This window comes from Aedes albopictus, chromosome 2, assembly GCF_035046485.1.
Source record: "Aedes albopictus strain Foshan chromosome 2, AalbF5, whole genome shotgun sequence".
NCBI classification, from domain to species: Eukaryota; Metazoa; Arthropoda; class Insecta; order Diptera; family Culicidae; genus Aedes; species Aedes albopictus.
This window is the reverse complement of record NC_085137.1, coordinates 496164223-496186292: the sequence shown is the minus strand read 5'-3', so window position 1 is coordinate 496186292 and position 22070 is coordinate 496164223. Positions and strand designations below refer to the sequence as shown.

The window sequence follows — 22070 nt, the reverse complement described above, 5'->3', positions numbered from 1 at the left end:
TTCCGTTTTTTGAGAGTTTTGGCCGCCCCTTTGTATGGAGCCCGACCAATGTGCATCCTACCAAAATTTAAAAACGGTCTGAAAAAAAGTTGCAAACCTTTTTTCATGTTGTTTACCCGACTATCTATCGCATAAGAAAACAAAACTAAGGTTAACAGAGAAGAAAGAAAAGCTAATGGTCTGATGAAGGGGAAGTTTGTCAATGTTTACTTGTTGTGTTTCACACCAGACAAGACATTACAAATGTGCCACAAACTAATAAAACATCATCTAGAAAATACTGTGCTGTTGCGTCAACAGGTTCTTCGCCACAGCTTCCAGCAGAAAGAATGTTCTTTAAAACGCTACAAAGCGCTGCAACAGTATCAAAACATACCAAACGTACTCTATGAAAGCAGCTGTTTTGTTGGTGCGGATTCTTATTCGATTGGCACATTACCGGAAACTATTCCGGTTTTGGATTAGAGTGCAATAAAAGAACCCAAAAAAAAAAAATAGAAAAAAGATAGCTTTGAAGTATTTGATTTCCACCTATATTCCAGCTTACAGTTAGTATTGATAATAATGTTTACATCTGATAAGCCATGGTGATATCCCAACAGTTTTTTTTGTTATACCTTCCAGCTGTAATGACATCGCATAACGATAGTAGCTTTTAAGCACTGCTGGTTTGGGAAGGATTTGGTAGATTATAACTAAATGTTAACAAGTTCTGTTACATTTTTTAACAAATATGACGCCGTTCCCAAATTACGCGTCGCTCAAGGGAGAGGGGGAAGTACAACCAAGCGTTACGGTCCATACAAAAATTTTAGGAGTTTCATACAAAAAGGCGTTCTTCCATTACGCTTTACGGGGGTTTTAACATGACGAATTAAGCGTTTTGTTCTAAATGAATGCTATAAGTTTTGTTTTATGGCTTTTGGTTCGAGTGATCAATATTACAAAAAATATCAAACTATTTCGCGTGAATACAAAAAACCCAACAAATTTTGAAATTATTTTGTTACAAAAAATGTAGCAAAAACTACAATAAATGTGTTACGAAATTTTGTTATAGGCAATTATTGTTATATGAATAATGTAACAAATGCTGTTATATATCTGTTTGAATAAATAATACAAGTTTTGTTATAGTTTTGTAATTAAAATAATAACAAATTTTGTTTCAATTTTGTTATGGTTATCCATATATACGAAGCCTTACAACAAAATTATATCAAATTGTGTTATTTCTAACAACGGTTGTAATAATTTTGTTATAATCTTGTTAGGAGCTTCTGGTCGGGTACATGCCTGTAGAGGGCAACACAGACATGTGTAAGTTTAAGCTTGACAATAAATGATATTCCTGTACTAAAAATTTAAGAGAAATTATACATGACATTCTGTAAAACTCATAATTGATCGTTCCACGATCAAAGCTTCGGTTGCCAGAAGACACTTTCCTCACCGCATCGCTTCATGAATGCATCGAATTCAAGAAATTGTGAATGGGAGTACCACCCATCGAGCACCACCAAGCAAGACGCAACAATTTACTATCCGTATATCTACTTAACTTGCATGGCAGGCAGGTACCTGCACTTTACTTACACAACCGCGCGAACGAGTACGGAGCATGCATGATGCATCGCATACCCGTTTTGCCATGCTAAACGGCGCGTAAATAGTGTGATTAAACCCCTCTCTGGTGAGGCTGAAAAGATGTGGAGGAGGTGATAAGTGGCGAGTATTTTCGCGGTAATCTTGTGGAGGATGTGCACTTTATGTGGATAATGGGTGAGAATTTCGACGAGTGCATTTCCGATGCATACCGGAACATGTTTGAATTGTGCTCACTCACTATGAATGTATGTCACTCATACATTTGAATTTTGTATTAACAAACAATGGTTGGGATTTGCTTAGGCTCCAAATATTAGGGATAAACTTGGAAGAACGTCACTGAATTTTTTGTTCATTTGTGGTATAATGCTTTCTTGAAAGGTAAACCTGCTAACTGAAGGTATTGAGAGTCTTAATTTACTGAAGTTTTTGTCTTGAAGATGTTAAATAGTTTTGTATAATAACATTTATGGAAGTGACAAACAATTTCCCCTTGACCATGTTGGATCAATACAAATTGGTCACTAAAACAATATATGGTTTGGTGTAATGAATGCCAGGTCTGAACGTTCGACTTAATTGTAAAAAACCGGCTTTGTCATCCGTTACAAAGCGCTCCCATATTCATCCTATTCGAAAACAAGCGAAAAGGGCACCGATAGATTCCGTTCTTTTTGTTTTCATGCGTGTTCAGTTCACCTGCAAAAATGACAAACAAATCAACCAGTGCTTCAATCCTTTGTTTTTCTTAGGATGAAAATGGGAGCTACATGCTTAATAAAGGAACCAATACCCTACATAATGTTCCATCCCATTTTTGATTCTAGTGATAATTATGAACATATTTACATGAGTAGTATGTATGTTAAAGAAGTCGGAGAAAGTAGATAGAAATATACAAAGTCTGGAGATGAACCAGCCGCGGGCTGAAAATCTCCTTAATAAAGCTAATAATAATAATATACAAAGTAGAATGAAAGGAACTCGGTTGAACCCAGAACCTGCTGCATACAAATCCGAAGAAGTAGCCATTGGACCACAAAGCCCATCTCGGCGTCTTGTATTTCACCAAGAAAACTGTTTTTCTTTTTAAACTAGAAGAAACAGAAGCGGAAGAAATTTAAAATATGCTTTCTTTAATGTGTAATCAACGATGAGGGAGAGCGTGCAAATTATCTGTAAACGCATATTAATATAACACATTGGCGTAAGGAATGGTCAGCTTCAATTGAATCCAGTAGCAGTTGCAACAGCAGCAACATCAACAACAACAACATCCACAAACCGCGATGCAACGAAGTGCAACTGCCGGGGTTGTGTTGATGTTGACTTTTACATGCACAGCGCAGAGCTGGTCCAGCGATGAGGGAGCGAGCCGAGTCAGCGCCAGCGAGCAGCATGTTCGGCTCCGGCTGGTTAAAACAATAATTTATTTCAATTGGTGGAAGACGTGTGTACTGTGTATGCGCGCGCTACGCGATGTGCACAAACATAGTTGCTGCGGCCGACGGACGGTAGCAATAGTTCTAAGCATTTACTTGGCGCGGGTGAGGTGGCGGAAAGCTCTCATTTCGATTGCACTGCGGCACGGTGGGTGCGGAGTGGTGGCCATAATCTTGGAAAATATAGATAAGTGTTTTGAAGACAACACAATTTTTCTCATATAGATAATTTATTTGGTGCTTAACTAGGCAACTGGGCAATTTTTTAGTATCAACAGGGTGTCTAACCTTGAATACCTATAGTTATTAGGGAATTTCATTTTACCTGGAGAAATCCTGGAACTATCAGGGAATTTCGGAGTTATCATAAATTATAAGGTTCTTAATCATGGAAAACTTCTAAAGTCAAGATGCATTTCTTGTCAAAATTTTGGAGATTGATTTTGGAGAGCTTCTATAAGCATGTTTGCCATTATTATGATTTTTTGTTGTAACAAAGTCGACCCAATTTTCTCCGATTTATTGTAATATTTCTAATCATCGGAAAAATAATCTTAAAAAAAATCCAGAAAGCTGGTAATTTGAAGAATATTTTGATATGCTCAGCTCAAAATCGATGAAATGGTCACTTACACCCCTTTGCATCTGGGTCCCTCAATTGTTTAAGACTGCCGGTGCCAGTTTAAAAGCGCCTGCAGAAATCTTTATGATTTCCAGGTGGAGTTCCTGAATTTTTATAATAAATCTCGGAGTATTTTAATTTCTTGAGGGAATTTCTGAGAATTTTTCTCGCGGAGTTTCTGAAGAAGTCAATGAAGATTGATTGATTTATTGATTTGTTTTTATTTAAGAAACTTTCAGCCCTTGGCTGATTCATCTCTTCAATGAAGATATTCTATGCAAAAAATGAGGAATTTTTCACAAACCTACTGTTTAGGCGCTGCGTGACTCCTTCGACCACCAATTAAGCATAGAGAACAGAATTGTTACGTCATCTCTGCACGATCAAAGCGAGTCGATCGGTAAGAGACCTGGAAATGTGAGATTCAGTGTCGTTTTAAGGCTATGCGTTGAACGGTAACCAAGGTTTTATCATAAGATCAAACCGAATCTCAGCATTTTTCTTTGTTTTTACCGACATTGGCATCGCCGAACACTCAGCAAACTTGATTTTCAACGAGATCTCATCAATCGCATTGTTTGTTTGCTGAACTTCAGGAAAATGTTTGCTGAAAATCAGCAAACAAACGTCATTTTGTACCAAGATTCAATATAAATATTTGCTGAGCCACGGCGGCGGCGAAGTGTGCCGAGCTCATCTTAGTGTGTTAGTTATGTAAACTGTTGTTATGTATAGTTTGTGCCTAAAATAAATAGTGTAAATGTAAAAAACTGTTTAATTCCCGGGTAGAGCGAAATGGCAAATGAAGGGCAAATTTTACAATTAAAGTAGGATATTTTAATGACAAAATTTGCCATTGCCATTAGTTTTTTTTTAATGAGAGTTAAAATAACAAAAATAATAACTAAATTTGTATGGCATAACAACTAAAGAATAACTGATTTTACCATTGTAATAACAAAATAATAGCAAAAGTAATGTCAAAATAATAACAAATTTTAACATGATGGTAAATTATGTTGTTGTTTTGATATTATGGCTGATAGTATGATAGTAATATTTGTTATTATTATGTATTATAATAGTCAATAATAACTCGTTAATTACAAGTTTTACTATGATAGAATGTTTTGCTATTTATGTGTCATTCTGAGCTATTAATCAAAAACTAAAGAATTGCAAATTTAGACATGATGACAAAATATGTTATTCTTTAGTTATTGATTTGTTTTTCACCTCCACCCGGGTTGTGGCGTGTGGAAGAAATTGGACCAAGCTGAAGGAATCCACCTGGAAGATGCTCCTCAAATATTGATCGCGGAGATGGACAGAAAATAGGAACTACTTACCTCCAAGTAACTGTTCTTTCGGAGGCCTTACTCTCTTAAGTGTTGTGAGTCGGCGAATCAAGTCCTAACATCTACAGACATTTCTGGGAAATTTCTGTTTTTGTTTTTTTTGTCTTACTAAAATATTTTTTTTATTAATCAAAATAGTTTCTTATGACCAATGAATATATGGAAAAACAATAAAAAAATAATTTCAGGAGTATGTCTCAACTGGAAGAATTGTAAGGGAAAGCATAATGTATATCTCAAAAGAATTTTGTGTAGAATTTCATGCGTTGAAGGACTTAGGTATGCTGTACGCATTATTTTATTGCTTCATCTGAAAGCACACCACGTAGAAAACACACAATCCAAATTACATAAACATTGGAGCACTAGAACGGAAGTTGAGGAACATTGTTGCGTGCACACTCCATAAGGACAAGGCAAAACGCGATTATCTCCCTATTTTGTTTGTAAAAAGTGTCGTTAAGGGGTTCTCGATATCTTGAAGAATAGTTGACCGATTTGAAAACTTGTTTGTATTTGAGCTCCTGCGAATTTTGCCAACATTTCTTATGGAAACTCATATTTAAAATGCAGTTTTCAATTTTTTTTCCTGAACATTTTCCAACAATATTTGAATTATCTTATAAAAACGTCCTCATTTTTTTCAGAAGTAAAGTCAACTTCTCAAGTCAAGTCTTAAATTCCACCTAGATCTCTTTCGATCAGATTACAACGATAAATGTATTTAAAGTTTTACAATGGTGACGGAAATCCATTTTTTTAATTATCTAAAAAAAAAATTAACTTTTGAAAAATTAGGGAATTATGTATGGGATTTTTTCAGTGTTTTTATCTCCAAGTAGTCGGCTAAACACAGACAATACTTTTCCAATGTTTTCTTTCAGAGACAGTAGAATAATGATAAAAGGAATTAAATGAAATGGAAAATCGATTACACCTCAGCATCGTTTTACGTCCATCGAACGATGAGCGAGAAAAAATCGTACTAACAAGGTTATGAGCAAAATTATTTTTTTTATATTTTTACAATTCACACCATTTGTGAAAATGTTTCAAAAAATGTGAAAGTAATACGTTTGGTAATTCTCTTGGTGTTCATTCAGCCAACGATGTTGATCATTTAAACTTGAATTGCATGTTATTCAGTCGACGCACTACTGTTCTTAGCTTTATCATATACATACTGCCTATTCCTATAAATCAAGCTAACTTAAGATTTGTGATCACTTTTCTAGTATTCTTAAGGGTTTTGGTCACCGTTGAGTTGTATATTTAGGGATTGTTGATTTTGTTCGGTAATTGCAACACACTAAAACACGATTTATAACGTTTCGGCCTACTGACTTTCAGCCATAATCAGATTTGCATAAATCGATGTTCTCGCCAACAGTGTGGCTTTACTACTACTCGTGTTTTAGTGTGTTGCAATCACCGAACAAAATCAACAATCCCTGAATATACTTTTCTAGTATGCTATCGTATCTTTGAGCAGTATTTTCATTTTCGTTTCACAAAACTAGACCAAATGTATGGAAATAACTTCGATGAGAATTTTACTTTTTGCAACTTTCTTTTCGAGATATTGTGTTCATTACTGGCCAAATCATTAGTGAATTTCAGGGGGAATACATGCCGTATTCTTTGTGGTGTGTTTTCAGACAATTTAATGTCATTCTCTTGAAATAAGGGGTCCGTGGTCTGGTAATTCATGGGCCCGTGAAGGAAGACTGGGCCGTAGAGGTGAAACAACCCTTCACAACACCCTAGAAACCTAACTTGTTGCGCCCATGCGTACCAGTCTTCGTAGGCGCCCTCCACACGGGCTTCTCACGTGGCATAGTTTTGGCCTAACGCCTCCCATTGGGCGACTCTAATGAGTTTAAAACATACCCTGTGTCGAAACTAAATGATTCCTCCATTGCAAGACACATAAAAACGTTACCGAACTAAAAAATGACATATTATTAGTGACATTCCTAACATTCCTGGCCTAAAATCGAAGATTCTTAGCCGATTCACGGGAAAAAATATGGTAAATTTCTCAGTTTCTTAGCTAACAGCTTATCATATTTTGTATATTTGCTGCAAGATTTTTTATTCTCTATGAAATGTGAGGTTAATTCTCGACAATATGCTAGTCATATTCCTCTTCCATAGATATAAATACCTTCCGGACTCTGCTAGTCTTTTTTACGGAAAACTAGTATGGTATTTGTGTTTAGGTTTTTAATTTTTAATTTCAAATAGGTTTTTTATAAAGTATGTAGAAAGTTTTTGTCGAAATTACTTCTAGTTTAGTGGAAATTGCCATGTCCATGGTGGATTTCCGTTTTGCTGTTATCTCTTACACGTACTTTTAACGAGATCCCTGGCAAGCAGGCTTGACAGAAACCCACTCGCGAGAAATTGAGGAAGCGATTTTGGCGATTTTCTGAGGAGTGAAAATGAAACTCAGAAATCACAACGCAAATCCTCAACAGCACCGAGCGCGAGCTTGCCGCGCAGCGATGAGTTCGTCCAACACGCATAATTGCGTGTTGTGTTTCTCACGTCCACTCACACTCAAAAAGCTCTCGCGAGTTCCACTCCCATACAAAGAAAGACTCTCGAGGCGAAAATCGCACTCAAAAACCCGAAATAATCATCGACTCTTTTTTCGTTCCCCTCTTCCTCGCTCAGTTTTTGGGGTTCGTTCGCTCCCTCGCGACGAGGCAAAAGCAAAACACCGCTCTAGAGCATGTTGCAAAACTCTTTTGATTTCGAGGAGGATTATCAAGCCTGCTGGCAAGCTCCGGAAGTTATTTTCAATGGACTCCTAGCGATACCATGCAATCGCAAGATTTTTTTTTTGCGGATTTCACTTGTAAACATCAAAAACCTGCCTATAAAGTAAAAAAAAAATAACCTAAAGAACCAAGCTCAAACTCAAAAGGCTTCTACTCCTTCTGAGTTGGAGAAAAAAAATAGCGTTATTCTTTCAAAAAGATTCCTGTCGATATAGTTAGCTGTATTTATTTTTGAAAAATGAACTTATTTGGTGAAATATTCAAGGGGTTAGTAGGTAAAATTTTCATAGTCGATGATTTTTTTTTGCTTCAAAGGTTCGTAGGGATCTCTGGCAATGTTCATTATATTTTTCGACGTTCTTGGCTTTTAAACTAGATTTCTGGCACGGTACCTTTGATGGTTACCTTCACAAAAAAAACAACAACAAAAACTCTTCAAGATTTTGTAAACTTAAATCTCAACAAAAACCACAGGTGTTTCGTGTTGTTCTCCAAAAATCTAAATAAAATGTTTTTACCAGAATTTTTCCGGAAATTCCTATTAGCAAATAACAAAATGACATTTCCTATCCCTGGCCAGAAGATCCATTTTTTAAATTGACTATAACGGCTGGGAGTGAGTATATCCCCGATTGTGAGCAGGAATGGGAAATGTCATGGATATGCTAACTTTGTTATGAGCTAAATTTAAGAAATATTTATAAACGACATCATCAATTTACCTGCACTAACCAGCATTATAGATTTACTTACGAACGGAAATATATGAAATTTGATAGAAAATTGTCGTGACATTTTTATGTATAAAACTCCATGCAATTTTTCATCGCTGATTGTGATTAACTTCCTAATTTTGGTCAGATTTTATTCAAGCTTCCACCACTGTGCAGCAATCTCCGCCTCGCGGTCGCCCATCCATAAGTAGGGGATGCACTACTGTACGCTGGACCCCCGCCCGGCCGTAATCAGAGGGGCGCTGAAATAGTATCGATTCAAGCGTGATTGAGAGCGTACAGAGTTCAGGATTCGCTCTCGTCGTCGAATTGTCGTCGCCATAATTATTATATCATTGCCATCATTATAATCATCATTCGTCTCGTTCTCGTTGTCGGTGCTGCTTGTGCTGCTGAAATCGACGAAGTCGATTGATTCGAGATCAATCACTGTCTTGTTTAGAGACGTCGACGACGGTTGGCACACAGCGAAGCGTGCGGTTATTTCGCTTGGTCTGAAATCTCATTTGATGGTGAATGATAACATAGATTCATCAATGTCCTTCGGTTGATCACAGGCTGTGTGCAGTGCATGCGTGTGATTATCGAGTTTTTCATTCGTACAAGGACGACGACGATGACAACGATTTCGCAGAGCGCACCAATGCAATCAGTGGGAAATTAACACACATACTGCACATTTTTTGTATACGCCGTACACCTCCGTTCGAATAATCGCGTCAGAGATGCGAACAAGAAGAATCTAGTGTAATCAATGCGAATAATTACGGTGCAATTATCATATCTTTACCTACCCACCCCACAGGGCTCGATAGCATTCCGGGATAAAGTGATATACCTGTTCATAGTTAGTTAGTGAGCTTGGATAGATTTCCACGTGTGTGATATATCGGTAGTGAGGCGGGTCCGGAGCGGGATTAGTGCGCACATACTCCCGGCATAGAAGAGCAGCAGAGCAGAATTCATACAGCAGAGTGTGGTTTCTACAAAGTGTGTGCAAGCAACAGGATTATGAAAATATGAGTGCATCGACGCCAACGCAACCATCTGGGCCGCCGGTTCCACCGGTGAAGCCAATCCTCTCGTCACCCGGTGCCTACATGGCAAACTTCCAATCGCCCGGCAACGGAGGCCCGGGAAGCGTTGTTGGGGCAGCAGCGGCACCGGGCTCGACCGGAGCCAGCCCAGTGGCACCGATTACCGCCGGTATTCACAGTAGCAACAAAACGCACGAAAAGCCAACGATAGCGGCCCGGCCCATTCCACCTCCAACGCTGCCAAAATACTCGTCCTCGTTCAACAAGATCGATCGGGACCGGAACGAGTTCACCAAGATTGACAAGGCGGAGCGAGAAAAGGTTTGATTGAACTGTTTATTACTCTCCTTTTGTGCTGTGATATAGACAATTTGAGTTGCGTTTGATACGAATTTATGACAGATAAATCATGCTCGATTAATTTCAATCAGCTGTTGCTTTTCCGTTTGTTTGTCATTGGCTTGTTAAGTTTATGTGATTTGAATGTTTATTGTTTGTTCCAATCCACCCGATCATTAAATGTTTCCCTTCATTGATTGCTAATTTTCAATGTTGAGTAGTACTGTTTTATGAAAATGGAATGTAGCTGTTCCGCAAGCTTAGAACTACATATTTGATAATTGAGTTCTTTGTTAAACAAGAGGGACTTTAAAGCACCAGTTTGAATCCGTGTGTCTTAAAATCCCAATAAGCTATAATGATACAGTTTTTAGCAAAATTGTCCAGCAAGGTAAGAACTATAGTGATGACTAGATTTTGTAAGACCCTGGTTGCAAAAAGGTTTCAGGTCCGCTAAAATAGCATAAAGTGATAGGTAGATAAGGGTACCAGTGGCACATTTTCCCAACAACAAAAACATTTTGCACGCCAAGCTTCAATTTGACTATATCTAGCCAAAGTTGCACGATGTCACAATCATTGCTAAGCAAATGGGCCGGCGTGCGTTCTGTTGAGTTACCGTCACTTCATTATTATTTTTCTATCACACCGGACTGGTGTGATGGTGTGTGGATATCGCCGAAAGGCCATCTTTAAAATTCGTTGAAAAATCAAAATAAAGACTCAGCAGAATATTTGAAATTGTAGTACAAGATATCAAGTATGGTATGTTAGCCATTATTGAGAAGTTTGAGATGTCAAATCCCTAGAGGAATCCAAGGAGAAAATCCCAAGAGAAATTCTCAGCGTCATCGTTGGCGAAATTTCCAGAGAATTCTCTTGAGGAATCTCTATAGGGATCCCTTCTGGAGGAATTTCCATAAGAATCCCAGGATACGCCCTATAGGAATTCCGAGATAATTTCTTGGTGGTATTCCTAGAGAAATTGCCAGAAAATCCAAAAGAAAACCCTGGGGGATCTCCTGGGTTAATCTCTGGTAGAATTTTGGGCGGAATCTTTGGTGAAATTCTTCCCCAAAGAACTCTTCATGAAATTCCCGGATAAACTTTTGGGCAAATACCTAGAGGAATATCTGGGGCAAAAAAGGAATAACTGATGGAATCACTAGAGAAATCCATTAAGGATCTCGAGAGTAAACCCTGGTAAAATTATTGGAGGAGTTCTTGGATATACTCCTTAACAAATTTCTTGTGGATTCCTTAAACATGTGGAGAAAACCTTATAGAAATCCCAATGGGAATTCTTGGGTAAATCCATTGAGGGTTTCCCTAAGGAATACCGAAGTAGAATCCCTGAGGAGAAAATTTTACGGGTATTCCTGGGTTAATTCCCAGTAGAATTTCTGGAGGAATATTTGCTCAAATTACTACAAAATTTTCATAGAATACTTGTAGTAATCCCTACAAGAAATCCTGGATAAATTTTTGGTGCTGTAAAATTTCTGGAGGCAGCACTGGCTGACCACCCAGCGAAACACCCTCATGGAATTTCTAGAGAAATAACTGATACAATTCTGAAGGAATTCATAGAGAAATCTTTGCAGGAATTCATGCATTAATCTGTGCTTAGCATATATGGAGCTAGGAGCTCATGAAAAACAAACGCATAACCAGTAATGGATTGGGAACTATCCCTAAGGTAGCAGAGGCGAATAAACTGCTAGCAATCTGGTACTGTTTTAAATGTGGAATAGTAAGAAATAGTAATTTGATACTTTCCATTGCGTTCTTACCTAAATCAATCACCCGAATCAAATTCCCCATCGGAATAAAGTTCTTAGCTTGCTAAAAATGTGCCGAAATGGCACCAGTAACTATATCAAATATTGAAGATATAAGTATTTTGACACTGGCGCTGCCTATAGGACGAATCTTGAAACAAAGTATCAAAGAGTTCTTGATGTGCTGAACAGTTTTGCTGAAAATAACATTCTTGTAACTTGACAGGGTTTCGAGCAACTTGTTTTTGTTTATGCAATCCCAACCCAAAATTCAATAGTCAGATAGTTTTGCCGAAGACGGTATCATTCGAATTCTGAGATATAGATGTTTGAACGTTTTTGACACTGGCGTCGTCTAGCGGACAACTTTGCTGAAAATGGCACACTTCTAGGTCATTAGAGTTTCGAGATATACGTGTTTGAATTTACAGTCAGGTCTTTTTTACGCGGTTTTCATTTACGCGGCCGCGTAAATGAAAACTCCATACAAAAAAGATTTCATCGTCTTATTTTTGCATAATTTGTTGAGAAATGGTGAGACTTTTTTTACGCGGTTTTTTGAATTTTGAACTGAGTTTTTTACGCGGTACGTATCCCCCGCGTAAAAAAACCTGACTGTATTTGACACTAGATGAGCGGATAAATCACGAACTAAAGACTTATTTGTTGAATAGTTCTTAGCCTGCTGAACAACAGCTTTGCCGATGACGGACGGTATTATTCTATCTCATCAGGGTTGTGAGATACAAGGGTTTAAATGTTTTTGAAACTGGCACCACCTAGCGAACGAATTTCGAATCAAGGTCGTCGTTGTCAGATAGTTCGTTTTTCTGTGCAAGGTACCCGAAGAAAATACGGAATAATTCCGAAACCTTGTAAACCCATGTCCCCGGAATCCTAAACTCGGAAAGTTGTGAAAGCTTCATCAAAATCCGTTCGTGAAAACAAACAAGTTAAGATCATTTTTGTGCTTTTGCGAAAAATGTATGTTAACTAGATAAAGGTTAACCTGAATAGAATATGGGTTTTTTGAATATAGAGAGTCATATATTTTAATACTAGCTGCTCTAAAATTGCCTAATATTCTAAATTCTCATAAAAGTATGCCTTGTTTTGTTTTTTTGGATGATTCCTGATGTTTTTGGTATCCACAGTTTTATAATGATGCAAAATATAATCAAATAAAAAAAAAATAATGGACAAATTTGACCTTTTATTTTCAAAAAAATCATATCTCAAAAACTAAAAAACATACATCTCTGATTTTTTTATATGTTACGCCGAATTTCCCGAACATTCTGATAGAAATATAAAACCAGGGTACCCCTTTGGTCCCGAGACCATGGAAACGTAAAAAAACTTAAAAAATATATATTTTTAAACCCAAAACACAATTTGACCCCTTCAACGTATTTTTCTTTAAAACTACAATTCAATAGCTTGCAAACAAAAAAAAAAGTTTAAAATCGGTCAACTGGTTTAAAAGCTTTTTTTTATCTGTATTAACGAGATTTTTAGCCCTAGGCTAGTTCATCTCGGGATCCACGCTTTACTTCCCTTCCGAAGGAAGAACTCACATTTTGCGAGTTTGTCGTGAGTGGGATTCGATCCCAGGTCCTCAGCGTGATAGTCAAGTGTTCTAACCATAACACCAGGTCCGCTCCTGGTTTAAAAGCTATGATTTTTTGAAAAAAATATTTTTTTAAAAACATTGATTTTTAGGACCACCCTATCTGAAAATTGGTCACCCTAATGACGAAATAAAAAAATACGGGTCTAATTATTTTCGAAGAACTACGAACCCACCAAGTTTCACGACAATCGGAGTTTCACTATACATATCGTTTTTCTATGGAATGGCTGAATAGTAGGCCGTCCCTTATTTTGCAAAAATTGGAAATGTTATAAGTTCGTTATTCGTTAGTGGAAAATGATCATTTTAGCTAAAAAATGATCGTGTCAAAATTTGAAGTCCGTATCTCAAGGCTAAGTGGTCCCTCAAGGGGCCTAAAGTTGTCAAAAATTGTATGGGACCAAAAAAACATGAAATTTTTTTCGACAAAAAAATACGCTATTCTATTAAAACCGGTGGTTTTATCGCAAATCTAAGTACATTTTTAGCCCTTTAGGGTCCTAAAATCACCGGTTTTAGTGGAATATCGTATTTGTTTTGTCGAAAAAAAAAAATCGTGTTTTTTTGGACCCATACAATTTTTGACAACTTTAGGCCCCTTGAGGGACCATTTAGCCAAATTTTGACACGATCATTTTTTAGCTTAAACGATCATTTTCCACTAACGAACTTATAACATTTCTAAATTTTGCAAAATAAGGGACGCCCTACTGAATAGTGAATATGTATATATTGTTGGGCAATGATTGTGGAAAATCGTATTTTATGACAATTGAAATCTCATTTTCGATTTTGTTTTATATAGTCGCTTGAGACCAAATAAGGTGCTGGATTCGAAATCGGATAGAATCGCTTAGGGCCGATTTCTTCACCTCGGCTTAACTGGTAAGCCAGGCTTACCCATACAGTTAAACCAGGCTTAACGCTTAAGCCAGGGTGAAGAAATCGCCCCTTAGAATCAAATAAAGTCGTAAAAATTATTCGTCGCAAGCTGGAATCGTAAAAATAACCGCTTTTTATCGTTAGCAATCTGCTTAATTGAGCCCCATGCCTGAAGATATTATTATTCAAAATCAGTACAATCGTGTTCAAGCATAAGAATGTTGCATATTGATCGCTTGCATCATACATGAGTCGTATATAAAGCAAACTAAATCGCTGCAATCGTATATTCATTGCTACAATCGCATGTCGTTATTTTTATCCTTTTAGTAGTTGGATCTTCATCTTCGCAGTCGCAAATGACTTCATTGCCATATGATAGCATATGATATGATTAGTATGCATGGGATGTGCATTACTTACGATTTCTTTGATTCTAATATAATATAAAAAGTATGTGAGCTATTTCAGTTGCAATTTCGATATAGCAACCAAATTGTGAGCAGGGGTGCCATCAAGGGTGCCATACAAGTAAGTCTTCAAATGTGGCATGGAGAATGTGCTGGAGAAATCATGAGCTCGGATTTGTTTTCAGCGGCACAAAATCTATTACGCGACATTTAAGTTTATTTTTGAGACCAAATATTGTTTAACTGTGTTCTTCAAAAACTTCAAACACATCCCCATGAGCGTGTGAAGAATTAGCCTAACTTAAAATTCACGAATAAAAACAAATAAAAAACACTTCCCCATGATTGACTACCTCAGCACTTACACTATTACGGCTGCCTCTGTCTCTACCCGCAATCATGTACTTAATCTTGGCCGAGTTTATCGTCAAGCCTATCCTCGTTACCTTCTTTAGAGGAACATAAGCTTCCTTCACTATCCTACGATCGATGGTAATGACATCAAATTCACCCACAAAGCCGAAGAGCATGTGCGACTGTGTGGTGATAGTACCAGTAGCCCTCCTAATCGCTCCTTCGAGTGCAATGTTGAACAGTAATTTTGGAAAAGCATCATCTGGCTTTAATTCATCCAAGCTCTGATCCATCCAGCATTGTGTCTAAGTGGTTTCACCTGAAAACCATGTTATGGAGATTATCTGCCACAGTTTTTTTTTTTCTTCTTTTCACTGTATTGTACTCAAATGGTGAGTCTGCAAGTTATACTCCCTTAATTTGTCTGGGATCATCAGCGGGGTGAACATTTGATTTGTCGTTGATTAGCCTTCACGAAAATCTGCCTGGTAGAAGAACTTTTCAAGAAGTTTCAGCTAACAGTACACGCAACAGTGCCTTAGCATTTTCTAGTATGTACTAGTTCTTGTATATTGGGCATATGAGGCCATCCAACCAATGAATCTTTATAAGAATGCGGAAGATTGACTGATGTAGCAACACGCTTTTGCCCTAAAGAAGTTCGGCCAGTTAATCCTATTCCTTGGTGCAACGCACGCGATTGGCAGTTGCATAAAACCTCCGCATATCATTCCTATCTACGCTTTCCTGCGCTATAGCAATCATGCTTTCTTCGAAAATACTGTCTGTTCAACAAGGAGGTGCGACTCTAACAACGCCTGTTTTGGCATCCAGCGGTTGAGTATAAAATGCTATATACGCATATCGCGTCTGCTTTACCTAAGGAGGCAGCCCCTTCAGCGCGATAGAGGAAACGCAGCACAGCCCTGGTAAGGTAGCCTGCTAAAAACTTTCAACTACCAAGAAAAGCTAAAGTAAAACAAATGGATATCTTGTCGTATAGTGTAGGGTTCGGGACAATCCATAGACGATTTGATGAGTTATAATCGAATCCATTTACTAAATGTTTTTGAATAGATTTACAAGTCTTATGTTTTTCATTTCATGGACATCAATCAAAATGAATTAAAAAGCTACGCAATCGTCACTGTATTCATGGTATCAATCGCATATTTCATATAACTGTCATGAAGCTTCAAATATAGAATGCCGCAAATAACCACCATGACCACATGGACTATGGTAGGTACATATACAGTTTGTTCCAACAAACAGGAGCAATGAGCCCCAGTTGACTCCATAAAAATTTGCCCCATACATGTTTCATTCAATGAATGGACGACACACTATCGCTCCAGGCAATTTTATAAAAGTTTAATTCACTGTACGGTAAACGATGACGTCGTCGTCGTAGGTAGCAACAGCAACATAACCATCTCCACTATCAAGATCAGTCACTCGTCTAGTGCACCTTTGTGTCACTGTTATGACCCGCATAAATCTTTTTTATGTCCATTACATGAATGGGTAGAAGGGACCTTTCTTCGCTTTGTGGTCCGGGACTTCAAAGTAGCACCCTGGGTTCGTCTTTCTGACATGATGTCTCATCATCCTGATTAAAGCCTGACTTTGAACTTAGTGTTACATGTGTTGTTTCACTATTATTAACTGAGAGCTTTCTTTACCAATGTTTATTTTTTGCATTCGTATCGTGTGGCAGGCACTAAGGCACTCTATGCTCAAGGAAACATTAAAGCATATAGAGAAAAGGTAAAACTGGAAACAGAAAACATTTTAGATATTAACCGTGGAAAAACTTATCGAACACAAAGCGTGGAACTAATAACGCGAAACTTCTCCCCAGTAACGGCGGTCATAGTCACGTCAATCCATGAACCGGAAATGCAAAATCCATGTCACCGGGAGTCGGTTCGTGATTTACACCGACGACGCGACGGCACTGACACTGCGGCATTACATCTGTCTTGTCACCACATTTCCGGATATGTACCTACTGTTCGGCCCCCTTCCCACATTGTCGTTGTCGTCAATATATCTACTGGTACGGTATTTAAATTTATTCATGCAGTTTTTACGGTTATTTTACCCCTACGTTTGGGTCGTGCCGTCTCGAGGCAAATTTGTATGTAATATTGATTTTTGATTCGTTGCTTTTTTATTCACCCCAGTTCAAAGGGCGTAGGATAAGAGTCGACAATGAGACACCATTTGGAAAGGGATAATATTTACAGCGGTGATAATGTTTACAACTAGGCTTTCTGGATATCGTTTCTCAGCTAGATGTACTGAAGATACTAACATTTTTTGAGCTTGATTGTCCTTCTGTCATTGCTATTCCAGTAATATCGGATCACTGGTGCTTATCTAAGTGCCAATGTCTGCATTCTAATTATCGTTGCTTGCATTAACACTTGACACTATGATCGTTTATTTACTTCGACACCATATCGATGAGTTATGGTTTAGTGAGCTCGTTCCACGCTATTATTTCGAACTGCAATACAATATGATTTCTCTCTAGCGGTTGTTCATGCAAGCTTGTATGACACATTTTTGCAGGTAGCTGAAATATCAGTTTTGTAATATTGACTAGTTCTTCTTTTCTAGGTGTTACGTCCCCACTGGGACGAAACCTGCTTCTTAGCTTAGTGTTCTTCCACAGTTCTTAACTGAGAGCTTGCTTGAGGAATTCAAGAAAATTTCCATTACGAAAAATTGTGGTTGTATAGGTCCTGTTGATTTGAAATTTGATTCCATATAACTTGACTATAACCACTCTGTTTAAAAACAACTGACTTCTATATGAATAGGTCATAAGCTTGCCTTAAATCAGAGGTAGATATGCTTTATTCAAATCAAAATCTAGTGTCATTCTATTCTATTAGAAAATATGAATATTATTATTTAAAAATATCTTACTCATAGACCCTCAGTTCAAAGCTATTCAGCTGTCTAACTTCATTATTGCTTTTGAAAATATAATTCTTTATCAGCCCGAATTGTAAACCGACAAAATATCCTATACAGCCCTTATATTTTGAATCCCCGACCCTGATTATTATCTGTTCTCCCCTATAAACACCCTGAACCGGAGCAGCGTGCCATCAATTATCAACGACAGGCGCTTTTGGTTTATTTTGTAAACCCATGCAGAGAATTTGCCGCTATTTCAACTCCTTTCTAGTCTTGCTTAGTACGTACAGTACACACATGGAGCTATCAGGCGTGCACTCTATCGAAACGGTTGCATGTCGAACACCGGCACTCCCCCTCTAATCCGTATTGCATCCTCTGCATAGAGCTCCAACCGCTCTATTTACCTCATGTTTTTTTTGTTATTAAAACATATTACCCAGTTGCAGCCCTCACCTCCTCACTGAGGAGATCCACTTTCGAATGAAGCGTCACACCCTCTCCCCTTGAACATCCTATCTGTTTTGTGTCGTGGTGCTAGTAGCCCAGAACCACTTACTTACCATCTCTCTAGAGACGATCCATGCTAGTCTGCACGGGTGTATGATTTGTGTGTTGTTAGAGCCTGTGTTCTTCCTTTCATTATTCAAAAACATCTACAACAATAGCTGAGCCCCGAACCGGAAATGGAGAACAAATCAATGACAAAATAATAACTAATTCATCTTTTATGAGTTATTTGGACAAACTTTGGTTCTTCACGATATACTGCCCATAATCGCATAGTTGACGTAACCACCATTGACAATGTCAGCACTCACAAGCTAATATCTATCAAATGTGCATAATCGTGACCAGTTTTATTCAATATAGCACAAGATCTAATCACAAGCTAGATATCAACATGAAAAAAATCAAACTTTTTCTTAATCATTGTTCAAATTTCAAAAGTGTGTTGAAAACTACAGTGGCGCTTACGTCAACTATGCGATTATGGGTAGTATAGGGGAAATTGTGTATTTTCGGCAGTTTTGTTCTCTTCGTCATGGGGGCTTTTTTGGAAGCTGTTGAACTCAGATTTAACCTCAAACCCTTCCCAACCAAGCTGAATTATACGTCAAAGTTTCAGGAAATTTGACCGACAAAAATCCCTCATGACGAAGAGAACAAACCTGCCGATAATACCCATCGTCACTCAAACATTAAATAAGAATGTTGAATGAAATGTAATTATTATTATTATATAAGTTCCCAAGGTTATCCTAATTCAAAAGCATGCAGAAGGTCCTGGGTTCAATCCCTGGCCCGTCCATTTCCTCCTACTTTGTATCTTTCTATATACTCCCTCCCTCTTCCCTTACATATACAACTCATGTTTATTCACATGTTCATAGCCATCGTGTTGAAAAAGCCGTTTTCCTTCCTTCCAACTTTCTCAGCACAGTATGAATCTATCATATAACACCTACGAGTTATGCCATCATGCGAACTGTGCCGCAATATCTTCAGAGTAATAAATACACAAATCTATCACCTGACGCCTGGCATTCACGTACCGACGAGTGAACTCATTGCCGACCATATCGCACCAACACTCCGACATCCGCATGAATTTGTGCAGACGCAGAGGTATATGCGGTCTGCTGTTGATACAAACTCTTGCAATCATCACTTCCTTCCCCTTCCCCACATTGACCTGCAATCTGACGTGCCAGTGAAGAATAATCAAGAGCGATCGAAGCGACTATTCTCATAATTAGGAGTGAATTTCTGCATGTAATGCATATATTTTTGATGTATTGTTGTTGAAATGCTAGATTAGTAAAGAAAATAATAAATATTTTCCAAAAACATGAAGAAAACGTATGCAGAATATCACTCGTATCACTCACGAATCGCATGGCCGGTCGATCGCTTGCGATGCGAATAAGGACGAATGATTAATTTCCAAGTGTGGATTCCAACCTTTCGCCGGAGTTTGCTGTCATCGCTGAAAGGCAGGCACATAGTTCGCTGTTGACTGGCTTCGAATGTGAATTAGATGCAAAGTAGGAATCAGGAACCCTGCCTAGTATATCTCCTAAACTACCGGGAATACGTCATGTAATCTCCGGCAACCTTTTAAAGCAACTGAAGCGCCTTAAAATGCCTCAAACCCATCTGAATTCTTCCAAAGAAAGCCGTAAATATATCTTCAACTCTCTTGAAGCTTTTTGAAACTTCTTGAAACGCTTCGAAACCCTTTTGAAAACCTATGATGGAAGTCTCAGCTTTTCTGAAACCCTCTGGACCCCCTCCTTAAACTCCCGGGAAGTTGACGGAAACCTCGAAAGCTACTGAAACGCCCACAAAACTTTCCTGAAGCTCCTTAAAACTTCGGGATTCCCTCCCCCTGGAACGCCTTGAAACCCCTCTCAGTCCCTTCTTTCCTAACACTTCCAGAAGCTTCTCATAAACCTCCAGGAATCCCCTTGAAACCTTCCGGACATCCGGAAGCCCCTTAATAAGAATTGAAACACTTTGTAAACACTCTACAAATACACTGAGGTCCACTAAATATTCAAGTCGTATTTTTTTATGTTTCACCATTAAACTTTCTTGAAAACTCTATGAAACACCCCTAAGTCGTCTGTATACTCTCCTGAAGCTTCCTGAACCCCCTGGAAACTCTCTGAAACGTTTTCAAATCCCTCTAAAATCCTCCAGAGACTCCCGGGAACTTGTCTTAAACTCTCAGGAACACCACGAAACCCTCTGGAACCTTGAAAAGCAAAATGCCTTTTAAACGCTAAGAAACGCTCCAAAGAAAGCCTTAAATTTCTCTTGAACTCTTGAAGCTCTCTGAAACGCTTTGAAACCCCATGAGACTTCCTGCAACTTCTCTGGTACCTTCGGGATCCTAACCTGAAACCCACGTAAACACCCCATTTCTAAGGCTTCTGAAACCTTTCTGAAACGCATGTAAAATTTACTTGATGCCCCCTAAACTTACGGGACCCTCTCCCCTGAAACGACTTTAAACCCCTTTGAGTTCCCCCTCTCCTCACACTCCCAGAAACTTTCCTAAACCTCTAGGAACCCTCTTTTAAACCTTCGGGTTCGAGGAAACCAGGAAGCACCGTAAAACGCATTGAAACACCTTGAATTCAATAAAAGTCCACTGAGGTCCACTAAAAGACCCTGCACCCCTGAAACCCCTTGAAACTCTCCTGAAGCTTCCTGAACCCCCTGAAAACTCCCTGAAACCCTCTGGAACCTTGTAAAACAAAATACCTTTTAAACGCAGAGAAACGCTCCAAAGAAAGCCTTAAATTTCTCTTGAACTCTTGAAGCTCTCTGAAACGCTTTGAAACCCCATGAGACCTCCTGCAACTTCTCTGGTACCCTCGGGATCCCCACCTGAAACCCCCGTAAACACCCCATTTCGTAGGCTTCTGAATCCTCTCTAAAACGCATCTAAAATTTACTTGATGCCCCCTAAACTTACGGAACCCCTCCCCCTGAAACGCCGTTGAACCCCAAAAATTTCCTCTCCTGACACTCCCAAAAACTTTTCTAAACCTCCAGGAAGCCCATTTTAAACCTTCTGGTTTGGGGACACCAGGAAGTACCGTAAAACGCATTGAAACACCTTGAATTCAATAAAAGTCCACTGAGGTCCTCTAAAAGTTCAAGACGGTCATTCTGGCAGCTATATTTATCATCTCTGATGTTTCACCTGAAAACTCCCTTGCCACCCTTCTGAAACTTCCCCAAGACCCTGTACCCCTGAAACCCCTTGAAACTCTCTGAAACGGCTTGAAGATCCTCTTAAACCCCGCGGAGACTCCCGGGAACTTCTTTTAAACTGTGGAGAACACGCCATGAAATCCCCGGGAATCTTATGACGCAACTGGAATGCCTTAAACCCTTCTGAAACTTTCCAAAGAAAGCCGCAAATTTCTCATGATCTCCCTCAACTCTCCCTGAAACTCTTTGAAACCCGAATCCTCTGGATCCCCTTCCCCGCGATTTCCCCCGAAACTTCGAAAACTTCTTTAAATACCTCTGAAACGCTCCTTTAGTTTTCCTAAGGCACCCTTAAATTCCGGGACTCCTCTCCTCTCTCTTGAAACGCTTCGAAACGCCTGGCATCCTCTCTCAAAACAAC

General features: G+C 38.6%; 1 protein-coding gene across 9 annotated transcripts in view; it reads left to right on the top strand.

Annotated features, from left to right (window-relative positions):
• Positions 1 to 22070, top strand: part of LOC109408584 (septin-7) — a 184515-nt gene that overhangs the window by 60463 nt on the left and 101982 nt on the right. For 8 of the 9 annotated variants that reach the window (XM_062854313.1, XM_062854314.1, XM_062854316.1 and 5 more), the window contains exon 2: positions 9356 to 9908. The exons of the other annotated variant lie outside the window; for it this stretch is intronic. In XM_062854313.1, the coding sequence (XP_062710297.1) occupies positions 9570 to 9908 (339 nt within the window). In that variant the 5' untranslated portion in view covers positions 9356 to 9569. The remainder of the gene's footprint in view (positions 1 to 9355; positions 9909 to 22070) is intronic. 9 annotated transcript variants of the gene reach the window in all.